General features: G+C 49.0%; 1 protein-coding gene across 2 annotated transcripts in view; it reads left to right on the plus strand.

Annotated features, from left to right (window-relative positions):
• FBXO42 (F-box protein 42) overlaps window positions 1–11,667 on the plus strand; it is a 48,181-nt gene that overhangs the window by 35,131 nt on the left and 1,383 nt on the right. For both annotated transcript variants that reach the window (XM_040588986.1, XM_040588987.1), the window contains 5 exons: window positions 8,237–8,390; window positions 9,469–9,579; window positions 9,857–9,953; window positions 11,015–11,071; window positions 11,539–11,655. In XM_040588986.1, coding sequence (XP_040444920.1) covers window positions 8,237–8,390; window positions 9,469–9,579; window positions 9,857–9,953; window positions 11,015–11,071; window positions 11,539–11,655 — 536 coding nt within the window. The remainder of the gene's footprint in view (window positions 1–8,236; window positions 8,391–9,468; window positions 9,580–9,856; window positions 9,954–11,014; window positions 11,072–11,538; window positions 11,656–11,667) is intronic.

The following is an 11,667-nucleotide window of genomic DNA, read 5'->3' on the forward strand; positions in this document are numbered from 1 at the left end:
AAATCTTTCTCTTGCCAAACTCCTTCCTCCACCTGGGAAAGCCAGCGCTTGGAGAACAATTTGCTTCTTCATGGTCTCAAAGTGCAAGCCTGTAATCTTTCAAACCAGTACTTCCCTCAGCAGAACTTAGGGTTGATTTTGCAAGAGCTTATTTTTTCTATAAGGAGGTTTTTTAATTTGTTTTACTTTCAGGGGTCTGTGTTTTTCCTGACAGTTGGTTTCACAGCCCTGTGGAGAATTTAATTTCTTGCAGATACCTGCTTGTCGGAGTTTGGCTGACTGGAGCCAAGGTATTTGCAAAGTGTCGGGAGGCTGTGAGAACAGCCAAGGCATCTGTGAAACCACCTATTTTCTTTCCTTTTCAGGAAAGGAGGCTTAAAAATATGCAAGCAGGCGCCCCAGCCACATACACACTGGTTGTTTACATTGGTGTTGTCTCGGATATAATTAATGCATTGCACCAGAGAGGAAGCTGATAGCCTGAAATCGGCTCCTGCCTGAGGCTGGTGCTGTCATCCCGGCCGTTGCGGAAGTACCGAGGTGCGATAGAGGTTTCTCTGACCACGAGCTCCCTGGTCATTTTGTATCAAGTTATTCCTTTCACCTCCCGGGTCCCTCACAAAGCCATCCTTCCTTGGCAGGTACATCCATCATCAGGGGCACCTCCGTTTTGGGGTCAGTGCAAGAAAACCCTGCTATCCCATGGCTAGATCATTCTTATCAGCTGGGGAAGGAGCTTTGAGGAGCCTTCGGAAAGGTCCTGCTGAGAGGCTTCGGGCAGGCTATGCTGACATCTATCGGCAAGAGCTCCTTCCAAGGCAACCCAGCCAGCAGGCACGCCTCCCGACTCGAGGTTTGCCTTCTTGAAGCCTTTGCCTGAAGGACCCTGTCCACCAAGGTTACGTATGCAATACTCGAGACTAAACACGCAATATTCCCTTTGCAGTCTATACCCTAGCCAGCGTGACGTCCTTTCAAAGACTCTTTAAACCCTCGCGCTACGTAGCCTGATTTTACATCTTTCACAAAAGCAGCTGCAGTAAAAAAAATCTCCTTAAATCCGGTAGGCACGCGGAATGACGAAGCACTAGCTCATGCTTGTTTGCGATCCAAAAGGTGAATATTTATTCCTGACTTGAAATATTTAGCGAGTTTGGCATTAAGCACTGGATTTACCAGAACAAGGGAGAAGAGCACACTTCTTGTGTAAAGAAAGCGTAGTGCAGGAACCGACGGCTTGCAAATGAAAATAAGGGGGAAGACAGCAAGTGAGGGAAGGGCTGGTTAAAAGGAAGATGGAAAGAGCCGGACTGAATGTCCCTTTGTGTGTGATACTGGGGTTTTCAGTAGGTAGGTGTTTTGTTTTCAGTAAGAAGTTGCATTCTCTTTGCAGCAAATTCCAAGACAAGCGTAGCCCTGCTCTTCCCAGCGCTGAGCTTTTTGCGTTTACTCCAGTAGACTTTTCTGCCTGTGCCCACAGGATGCTCTTTAAAGGATGGTTGAGGTTTTTTTAGCCCCGTGGTAGCTATAACCTCACCAAATTACACAGCAGCCATTTCCTGAAATGCCAATAATTTGGGGGTTCTCGGACGTCTGAAATGCCTCTGCCGCCTCCCTCGTGCTGTGGCAAACGAAACGGGAGCGTGACTTGAGCAAAAAGTGTGGAGCTCAGCAGAGCTGGGGCACGCTTCTCCGCTAACCCACACATACCTCGGTCCCTTCCCTACAATTAGCTGGTTATTATGGCGTTGTGTAGTCTGATACAGCAATTTCCATCCCTCCGTTTGCCTCCTGGAGGGAAGACAAGTCACAGGAGCTGATCAACCCTTTCTCTGCAAGCGCTGAGCTCTTTAATTGGCATCAGAGCTGTTTTGTGTAGGATGTCAGGCTGTTACTCAAATCACTTGAAAGTCTACAGGGTACAGTATCACTGAAGGGGCGGGGGGGCAAAAAAACCCAAATATTAAAGCAGAGAGAGGTGGATTGCTGGCTGGCTTTTTGATTCCACCCACCTAGAGGGAAAAACAGCTTTTGCAACAGCGGCACCCTTTACCGCAGGGCCAAATTTGCATTTCCCAAAACCAGGTGAGATGATTGCGAAGGGGAACATGGCATGACCTCACAGCACCTCGGAGCGATGCTGCTGGTGAGAAACACCCAGGGTGGACTCCAATAAAACCTCTCCTGCAGCATCGAGGTGCATGAATTGCAGCGGTGCTTATTTGCAGCTATTAAGAGATAAGGGGGCAAAGCTCCGGGGTGTTCTGGCACTCTTATCTCATTGCTGTTTGCTCAGCTTGCTGTGTAAGGACATTTTTGCCAAGCATTAGCACAGAGTGACTCAGTAATCCTGTTGCACAGGGTTCAGAGGACACTACCTCTTTTCAACAGCTTTATCGGGCTCGGAGTCACAGCATGTAAGAATTTCCTGGGTTTAAAAAAAAAAAAAAAAAAAAAGACTATAACATTGCAAAAGCTTGGAGGTGACTTATCCTCCACGACGGGGATTTCTGCCTCCACCTTGTAAAGACTGCAGGAAACCAGACCTTTGGTTTGACGCCGTGGGTTTGACTGGGCTTGTACCATGGGTCTGTGTTATTGCAGGGTGGGATTGCAACACTGAGAGCACAGTGGAAACTTTTCTGTGTGGAAATGTCAGGGGGGCTGCTGTGGTTTGGTTACATACTGCCCCTAAACTGCAAAAAACCCTCCCAGTTGTGCACAAATATTTCCCCTGCTACCTGAGGGGTGTTTTGTAGGTAGCAGATGTATGTGTCTACAGAGGTTTTGTTTCCCTGCTGGGGGGACAACTTGCATCTTGTTTAATTTTTCTTTAAACTCTTACAAACTGAATTCCTGTCTACTTCTGAGCAAGGAATTTTATTTTTTTTTAAGTCAGATTTGAGGGAACACTAAATCGCATGTGGCTTTGGTAAGGGAAGATGATACTTTCCTGGCTCTTAAAAGCTTTAACATTTAGGCAGGCCAAACTAAAGCTGGTCTTGAAAATATTCATAGTCCCAGTGCCCTGTTTTGAACATTTTGGGGATAAAACCAAGTGAATGTCAGATGCTGGATCTGAGACTGCTGACCAGTGAGTCCTCAATGTTGGGGTTTGACTTGGAAAAGAGCTGGTGTGCGATGTGCTGTGGAGATGTCCGCTCTTCTCACAGGGGCTCTCCTTTGGTGTCTCCCAAATCCGATGCTAATACTGGGATTGCCAGGATGCTCATCCTCTGCTGGTCACGCTGCATTCCAGCCTCTGGACCCCTGCTCACCAGCTTGTTGCCTGCCTTTTGTGAAACCTCGCAAACTGCTGGCAGGGGGAAAGCTTTTGGGCAAATCTGCAGACTGCTGTGGAAAAATCCTGGCTGGCCTGGGAAGCAGAGGGATTTATTATATTTTCCTTCTCTGGTTTCTCTTCCCATCGAAGGGGAAAGATTTGGGGATTTCAGGCTGTCATGTGAGTTTGGGATGGACCTTCGCGTAATGGAGTGTAGTCGAGGTAATGCCTTGACCAGGGTAGATGATGGTGCTGGGGTTGATGAGGTTTGCAGATTTGGACCTCTGATTTGGCATCTTTAAGTCTGCCAGCCTAAATGCCGGGCTAATAAATCCTGGCAGAGCATCAGGCCGGCTGCTGCCGGTCAGTTGGAGGCGGCGCAGCAGGTTTCACCCTCTTGCTGAGCGGTCGGGGGGAGAGCAGGAGCTCTGCATTCTGCATGCCGCTCCCCCAGAGCTGCACATGGTTTAAAACAGCAACAGGACAGGGTACCGCTCCTGCGAGGAGAGCTCTGAGACAGGGCTTTTGTAAGTCGGAGGCAGAGTGCATTAAGTCCAAGCCATCCTTTTAGCCTTGTTTCTGCTGTGACATCCAAGAGCTGGGTGCATTTTTTTTTCCTTTCTCAAAAGGAATTTGCTTTTTACTGCTTCTCTTTGACTCTCTCTAAGCAATGCAAGCTCCTTGGGGTGAAATCCTGCACAGCCTTTTGTTCTTCGGCAGGTGGGTTATACTGAAACACTCTGACTTTGCAGAGGTACAAACCATTTGGGAAGCACCAGCACCAGTCACTAGCAAATGTTGCTTTTCATACCTTACTGTGCAGATTCAGCTTCTCCCTCTAGCTTTTTCTTTGGGATTATAATGTGCTCCATTGCTCATGTGCCCACCAAATTAAGCATGTCCTTGTGATGGGACCTGATTTGTTGAACAAATATAATTTGTTCACAGTGAGCAGCTGGCTTTGGCAGGCAGCTGCTGTGTTTCCAGCGTGGCTTGAGCCACAGTGGAGCAGGATCATTGCCTTGTCCCTTCTTTTGCTGGTGCAGGTGGTGGCTATTAGCCCCGAGCCCTTCCCCAGGAAGGTTTCATATGCCTTTGGTGTGCAGATTGCGGGCGGCTTTTGAACCTGGGAGCTTGGCTTCCTTTGCACCTTGAAATCCACTGGTTGCTGGACAAGCTTGCTTTAATTTCTCAGCTTTGAAATTGGAAATGTGGCTGTGGGCCTGTTTTTGTTTATCCTAGCATCTTGTGTAAATGGAATCAGCTGGCGATGATGGTGATCAGCTCACTGGAGTTGTAGGGAGAATAGCATCCTCCCTTGCTGGAGCTAAGGTGGCTTGAGAAATCCAGCAGATCAGGCAGTAGCGGCTCCTGGTTGTTATTGGTAGCTCTAGTCTCATCTGCCTCTGTTGTAATAAAATTCCCCAAAATTTATCCCCTTGATGCAACCCCAGAACTCTTCCCCCCAGGATGGTGCAAACCTTTGGCTCACTCCAGCGCATCTCTTTTACAACATTTCCCCAAACAATATCGATCTGAACCTATCCTTTCATCTGGGTAATCCCATCAAATTGGGCACCTTGTGATTGTTTTCCCCACTTCATTTTTATTTTAAGCTGCACTTGGTATTCGTTTTTGGAGTTGCTCGGGGCTGCACCTACCATAGGAAAAGGCTCATCTGGAAATCAGTTTTACACGTGCCCTTACAGCCAGGCTTTTATTTTGTGGCCGCTGATCTCTGCGCATGCTGCTCCAGTTGCATTAGACGGCTGAATAAATGGGCTTAAAAAATGCTTATAAGGACAGATCCTAAATAGATAGCATCCAGAGCTTGTGTCAGAAGCGATCAGAGGCTAGCATTTCTCTTCCAAACATCCGTGGAAGCCGGAGATCTGTGTTTGTGTTTTGAAAAGTATGTATCTGCTTTGCGAGCCAGGAAAATCCATCAACTGGAAAAAAAAAAAAAACTCGGACCAGCTTTTAGCTGCTCATTCTGACTGAATAAACAGCATCAGCTGTAAAGAGATGTTGCCTTCTATGTTTAGGAGTAGTTAATTGTGCCTGCACTCTCTGCCTGCTTAAATTCTTATCCCCAAGGAAAGATAATCAGATACCAGGCTGGATGGTGTTACCAGGGTGTGGAGCTTGGAAATCCAGCCAGGAAGAGTCTTCTCTGCCCTCTGACCAAGGGAGCAGCAGAAACCAGTGCAATTAGCTAACGATGTTCTTCTGCAGGCACTTTGGTCCCTGGTGAGGAACAGAAGCCGTTTCATTTGCAAGCGTAATCCGGGAGAGGAAGAAGCCCTCCCGTGTCAAGTACATTCCTGCTGGCCTTTGAAACGCTGCTCGGCACATCCTCTCAAGAGCTCGGACTTTGAGCAGGTTGTTACGCGCCCCATGTAATGGAGCGGTGTCCCTTTGATGTCCCTGCTCCCGTCCCTGCGCTCTCTGCATACTTGAGACCTGAAGTCACAAAGGCTGCCGGCCGCCTTCCCCCTTTGCCTGGGCAGGGCAAGCTTTGCTCTGGCTCCCTTGGGGTGCTCCGGCCCTTCCCAGGACGGTGGCAGCAGCAGCCGGCAGGTCCCCTCTGCTTTGGAGGGATAAGCGATATGAATTCCTCAGATTTCAGCTGCTTTTTGTCCACGTGTTTCACTCGAATGCAAGATCGCTGAAGCCCTCTCGGGTACAACAAGCTCGTGGTGCGTGTCTCTTGCAGAGAGCATCTGTAGATGTCCCGGCTGCCCAGTTGGAAGAGGTTTTGAGAGCCCAACTGCTCTTTGACTTGTAAAACCCAGGTTTATTTCCTGCATTGCAGAATGAAACTCCGCTTATTTCCAACCGTACAACATCCAATAACAGGCAAAGCTTCCTGAAAAACCAGGGCTAGCCTCTGCCCTGGGCTGTTTATCTGTTGTTGACTCATTTGGGAACCATCTCGGTGTCTGAGGTTGGGGTTGACCTTCAGGTTACAGCAGTAGGAGGGTGGCACCATCCCAGACCATTCGGAGCAAAGTGCCAATCTGTTTCTCCATCTTGGGATGAGTTTAACTAACCTTTTTTGGTTTAAAATACCCCAATTTGAAACCAGCACCTCTCACCCCATGCTGCCTTGTGGCATCCTCAGTGGAGAAACCCAGCCAGCCAGTTCTCTACAAGTCAGGTACAAATGTTTCTAGCAGTCTAGCTTGTGATGCCAAGCTTGGGAGAGCAACTTTAGGCTCTTGCCAGGGAAATATTTAGGCTGGAAACCTGCTGGTGTGGATTAATGAATTGCACACAGCCACGGAACGAGCCAGGAAAACAAATGTGGGAACAAAGAGTAACCAAATGTGACCCTCTTCTGGCACTCTCATCTTTAAGGAGACCTTAGGTGTAGCTCTGGCCAGGCTATATATGTGCCACAGCAGAAGAATTGTTTCCTGCACAGCTTTATTTCCCTTTTTCCCCTATAGCTGTATACCTGAGCAGCAGCAAAATGTGCTTTGTCCCTGGAGAAAAGCTCAGACACTCTACAAGCCACCTCCTCTGTGTCCAGCCGGGGTTTGCTTTTTGGCTGGGCTCTTAACCACCCACCACCTGGAACCCATCGCAATCAAATTGCTTTTCTCAGCTGCAGCATCTTAAAATAGCTGCTCTGGTTTCTTTTAAAAATAGTCTGTTCTGCATGTCATTACCTGCTAAAAATTCTTCTCCAAGTCCTATTAGGACATTGGAGGAGAGAGGTCTGTTTGGTGTATCGGCCTTTTTGGAGAGGGTGACGGTGCTTCTGTGGCCACGTGCGCTGCCTTGCCCTTGAGCTGCCCCCGCTTCCCACGGCTGGGCACGCGCATCCGTGTTTTTCGGGTGATGTATTTTAATTATTTTGAAAGCGTGACTGCAGAGGTAGAGGAATCTGCCTGGTGCTGGTGACAGCTGTGGGAAGGAGGATGCTCAGACACATCAGCCCTGGCTGGAGAGGCTTTAGCTTTTCCTGGGAAGCAATTTGGCACCAAACGCATCAGCAAGGTAGTGACACAGCACCTCGGGCTGCTGGAGTGGGCAGGGTTTCTGGTTTTGCAGCAGACTGCGGCCGATTTCCTGACATAAATTCAAAGGGATCCAATCCTTTGATAGCCACCCTCACAAAGGGGCTCGTTGCATTGAAGTTGCTCTTGCTCTGAGCCAGCTAAGGACTGATGTGGTGGCAGCAGGGTCATAACAGAGCAGCAGCAGGTTGAGAGGTGAGCTCTGCGCTTCGCTGCACTGCAGGAAAACTTCTGGGGTGTACAGCATTTTCCAAGCTTGGCAAATCACGATGGCACCGAGCCCAAGAGGTCACATCATCTGGCTTGTGCAGGTCCTGCTCAGGAGGTCCCTGCCCCCTGCGGAGCCTTTTGAACCTTAAACAAGCCAAGCAAAAGGTTTCTTAGTACTATTTTTAGAGGAGTGCTTTTTTTCTGCGGGCTCGAGGAGTGACTTAATTCACACAGCAAAGCGTTTAGGGTTTAATTGTGCCACTTGACAAAAAAAAAATGTGATTTGGTGCACGCTGCCACTTGTGAGTACCCGAGCGATCTGCCACGAGTGACTCTGGATGCGCTAGAATTGGTATTCGTTCTCCCCCCTTCCTTAGGGAGAAGTTACTCGGTATTTGGAGGTAATTATTGCTTTTATTCTGTGCTAAAGCAATAATTTCCAGGGATGCACTCAAAAGCTAGCAATTTCCTGCCAGTGAGTGACAGATGTTTTGCCATACATGAGATGTGCTTTCAGGCTCCTACTAATTATGATGACACAAATCGGCAGTAGTTTTCTTCCCAGGCTCCCAGCTCTAATTTTGCCTTCTTTTCTGAATTTTTTTTTTTTTTAAAGGTAGAGTCCCTGTGTTGTCACACTTCAGTGAAACCGATGCCGAGTGCAGTGTCTGTGTTCAAGCATGGTTTCTTAACCTTCCTTTTCTCTATCCCTGCCCAGGTTCGTATCCCTCGCCCAAGGCTGGCGCCACGCTGGTGGTCTACAAGGACTTACTTGTGCTTTTCGGTGGGTGGACGCGGCCGAGCCCTTACCCTCTGCACCAGCCAGAGAGGTTCTTCGATGAAATCCATACGTACTCACCCTCCAAAAACTGGTAAGAGCACATCTGGATTCAAAGCCCAGGCTTTGATCCTGTAAAAATGTGTCTGTAATGCAGCTGGAGTAATGCCGGAGGGTGTCTCTCTGAGCCCGCCTGGGAAGCTATGCACGGCCCTGGTTTCCTAGGTGTGTCTAATCCTGGTGTGTCTGCGATGCTTTTAATGAAACAAACCAAAAAAAAAAAACCAAAACCAAAAAGCTGAAAAAAACCACCCCACAAAAGCACACTGGAGATGTGGACATGCTGCTGTCTAGCACTTCTTGGCTGGTGGTTGCTTCCATATGGCTCTCGACTCATACTTAAAAAATGCCAGGCTCCCGGAGGGCTCCTGGCCAGCCAGGTGGGAAATCTTGATGGGAATATTTTAAAAACTTAATCGATGTAGCTGGGAGCAGTGAGACCTTTCTGAGGAAAGGAGAAGATAAAGCCTTAACTCTTGGAGGTCTTGATTTTAGTGATAGTCCAAAACTCACAGCTCCTGTGGGCCTCCAAGGGAGACGGGATAAAGCAGGTGTTTGCACCCTGAGCAGGTATCTGCACCATTTTAGAAATCTCTCTGCCTTTACAGCTCCTGGATGAAAGCATCCAGCAGTGACCACAGAGATGGCAGGAATTTTCCTTTTCCCTTTAAACACCATTTGGCTGGGTTCAAACCAGGCTTTCTCACTGATGCTTGTGTGTGAGAAAGGAGAGAATGTTGTATCAAAGCGGCGATGGTTCCTGTTCCTCTTTTCACTGAGAACTTTTCATCATCAAAAGTGTCAATTATCCAATGCACTTTTGGGCAGTGTCGTTAACAACGCTGTAATTAAACAGCGTTGGAAATAATTCAGGGCGAACTTAATTGAAAGGGGCGATATTTCCAGCTTGGCTCTGTGACTTTGTCATGCTTTAAATATGTTTAGCACATTAGTATTTCTAATTAGTTTCGTTATTATTTGGATTTTTGGAGGTTTTCCTCTGTAACATGTTCTTGAGAACTTTGCCAGTCCCTGGGATTTTTCTTTTTGCCATTCATTTGGCACTTGCCTTTCTGACCCGATGGTGAATATCTTCCTCTCTCTTTCCCTAGGTGGAACTGCATCGTGACCACCCATGGCCCCCCTCCCATGGCAGGACACTCCTCCTGCGTTATTGAAGACAAAATGATCGTCTTTGGGGGTTCACTAGGATCTCGACAAATGTAAGTCTGGGGTGAGGGTGCCTGACAAGTGCTCTTGCAAGTGAGGAGTGTGTCGTGGTGGTCCTGGGGTGGCTTGTAGCATTTCAGAAGGAAATTTCCACAGGGTTTTGGGGTCTGCCTGCTGGCTTAGCATACCCTTCGCTGCTTTTGGCAAATCCCCTTGAGGCTTCAGCTGGCAAAAAACCCAGTTCTGCCATAAAACTCTGCCCTGAACCCATGTTTCAAATGCCCAGGGTGCCCAGTTGTATTGTCAGCGCTTGTTGTCTCGCCCTTGCAGGAGCAATGATGTCTGGGTGCTGGATCTCGAGCAGTGGGCTTGGTCCAAGCCCAACATCGCCGGGCCCAGCCCTCACCCACGAGGTGGCCAGTCTCAGGTGAGCTCTCCTTCACTAGCTCAGCACCAACACACACTGCTAAAGCTGAACCAGACAGAGCTTCATTTCCAGCTTCCAGGCAGCTCTCAGCAGGTTGCCTGAAAGCTAGCACCCGATTTCCAAGTTATCTTTGCAGCCTTTGCCCGACGGGGCCTTGTTTTCCCAAGCCATCTGTTCTGTGAGGGTGCACTTTTCATCTCCCTAACGTTTAGGCAGGTACCGTGCCATGTCTTGCACATGACTCAGAACTCTAATGAGCATTTCTAGAAAACAAATGGCTGTTTTAACCCAGCAATCATCCCCCATGGCATTTAAGATCAATCAAGTGTTATCACAGGTTGGTTTGGCTTGGGGCCCTTTTGATTGCTCCGCTCTCCTCATTCTTGGTTCAAGTGACTGCGTATCGTACCCGCTCAAAGCATGGGTCTGGCAGCGCCTGTTTTATTGCCTGCCCAGGGCAGGGAGCTCGTGGGAGTCACCCAGCTTGATGCAGATATCTCTGTTGCAGCTGGCATTCTTGCCTTCCCTTCATGGTCCCCGGGAAGATGGTCAGTGGTTCCCAGCGCGCGGTTCATCTCAGCCTAGCAGGGCACCCAGAAGAGATCGCGTGGGTCGTGCTTGAACGTGCCTTTCCACCCACTGGAAAAGGAGACTAGGGGACTAGTTCACCCACTGCCAGCATCTAACAAACATTTCTGCAAGCGTGTGCCCTCCCAGACAATCCTTCCACGTTCTCCCTTATTTGAAGAGGGGTGTCGAGTCCCCTGCGCTTTGGCTCACCTTCAGGAAGTAATTGCTCTCCTTTGTAAGAGGAACTGGTTTGCAAGCTGTTTGGGACAAGGCAGTGGGGTGAACCCTGCATCCCACTTTGCCTCAGGCCCAGCAAAACCGGCTCTCCATCCCAGCTCCACTCCTCATCCCGGGGCAGACAAAATTCGGCAGCGTCTGCGCAGCTGAGAAGCCATAACCTGGCTCTCTCTGCACTTGGAGGTCTTGCAAAAAGCGCTGGGGACAGCTTCACATCCTTCCCGGTCTGAAACGCTCTTCTTTGCCTCCTCCAGATCGTAATAGACAACGAAACCATTTTAATCCTCGGTGGCTGTGGTGGTCCCAATGCAGTAAGTATCCTGGGCGTGAACTGCATGTGTCTTGCTGTGACTGTGAGCCCTGGGTGCTGGACTAGGGAGAGGGGGGACTTGTCATGTTACCCAGAGAGTATTTTATTCTGCAAATCTGGGCACCCACATTTTAGATTTTCCAGACAAGCTGTCTAGCTATTGCTACAGCTGCTTTAATTAAGAAAGAAACACCCCAGGCACTACCTGAGCAGGTCACCAAGGTTAATTGAACCTCAGAAGAATTAATCCTGATTTTATACTGGGGTAGGAGGTGGAGGTGAAAGGATTTGTCCATGGCTGTGGTAGGGTGTAGTCACTCCTGGGTGGTCAGATCCTGATCTGGGTCACCCTTGCTCCATCTGCAGCAGCAAAGAACTTCTCCTGCCTCCGATGGGGTGATCTCAGCAGCAAACCAGGCTCCTAAATCTCAAACCAGACTCCTAACTCTGTCCCACTTTTCTTCACAGCTGTTTAAAGACGCCTGGTTACTGCACATGCATGCGAACCCCTGGACGTGGCAGCCACTCAAGGTGGAGAATGAAGACCATGGAGCCCCGGAGCTGTGGTGCCATCCTGCCTGCAGGGTACGGACGCAG

Source organism: Falco naumanni, chromosome 3 (assembly GCF_017639655.2).
Source record: "Falco naumanni isolate bFalNau1 chromosome 3, bFalNau1.pat, whole genome shotgun sequence".
Taxonomy (NCBI): domain Eukaryota; kingdom Metazoa; phylum Chordata; class Aves; order Falconiformes; family Falconidae; genus Falco; species Falco naumanni.